The sequence below is a fragment of the Buceros rhinoceros genome, unplaced genomic scaffold (genome assembly GCF_000710305.1).
Source record: "Buceros rhinoceros silvestris isolate BGI_N320 unplaced genomic scaffold, ASM71030v1 scaffold39385, whole genome shotgun sequence".
Classification (NCBI taxonomy): Eukaryota; Metazoa; Chordata; class Aves; order Bucerotiformes; family Bucerotidae; genus Buceros; species Buceros rhinoceros.
Genome location: NW_010415328.1, coordinates 14,108 through 15,165, shown reverse-complemented (window position 1 = coordinate 15,165; position 1,058 = coordinate 14,108). Strand labels below are relative to the sequence as shown.

Here is a 1,058-nt window from a genome sequence, read left to right as displayed (position 1 = left end):
GAAAGAGTATGTTCTAACAGTTATCTTCAAATCAAAGGGATCATTTAACTCACTGTTTTAAGTATGAGCTTTTGAATGGGCTGCTAACCAAGTCCATGCAATACCCACACCCTGCACTCCAGAAACGAGGGAAAACACTATAGTGTTATCACTGTTGTGATATATCACAGTGATCATTGAAAGTCCTTTGTTCAATGTGAAACTAGAAAAAAAAAAATCTAGTTAAACAGTGTTGGCACAAAGCTTATTAGTAAATGAAGACATTATTTAACAACACAGTAGATCTTGCACATGTTGGGATAAGCATTTCCATTATACTCACGTTTAGCAAAGCCATCCCCTGGATAAATGTATCTGTTGTACACATCCAGAATATAGACACGATGATCATCCATGAAGTCCCTCTCATGGCCGTTTCCCTGAAGGAAATTTACAGTTAGCCATCCTGAGCATAGTAAAACAGAATTAAATCATCTGCACTTTCTAATTAAGACTACAAAGCTCTAATATTTACAACTCTTGGGCCATTCTTCTAGGTCTTGAAGGTTATTTTGAGTTTTGGGGGCCCTGACAGTCTGAAGACTACAAGTATTAACAAAATCAACATCCTGATATCTCTGTGAAGAGAATTATCACAGATCTCATTGCTCACGCAAGAAAAATAAATGAAAATAGAAGCTAGTTGCCTTCAGCAGCGTCACAAAAGCAACTACGACGACCAAATAGACCTCTCAGCTTCCCATGGGGCAAGAAAAAGTCACTTTCCACTGTTGCGGGGATACTCATATTCTTATACAAGTATTAATCAAGAAATAAAGCAGACTACAGCTCCTCAGGTAATTCAAGCCTTGGTGAGATAAGGAAACCCTGGAAACACTACAAACACCAAAGACCAAACAGTTTAACATGTTGTTTAACACCAGGAATTCCCCACAAAAAGACTGTACTGGGTGTAAAGTGAGAAAGTAAAAAGTGAGAAAGCTCAAGAGAAAACTCAGGTATTTCTCACCCCCCCCCCCCCCCCGCCGAATTTTCCACATCCATGTATTTATTCTTCT

At 38.8% G+C, this 1,058-nt stretch overlaps 1 protein-coding gene across 1 annotated transcript in view; it reads right to left on the bottom strand.

Annotated features, from left to right (window-relative positions):
- Nucleotides 1-1,058, bottom strand: part of HDAC11 (histone deacetylase 11) — a 19,504-nt gene that overhangs the window by 5,134 nt on the left and 13,312 nt on the right. The window contains exon 7 of the mRNA XM_010137382.1: nt 323-419. Within this exon, the coding sequence (XP_010135684.1) occupies nt 323-419 (97 nt within the window). The remainder of the gene's footprint in view (nt 1-322; nt 420-1,058) is intronic.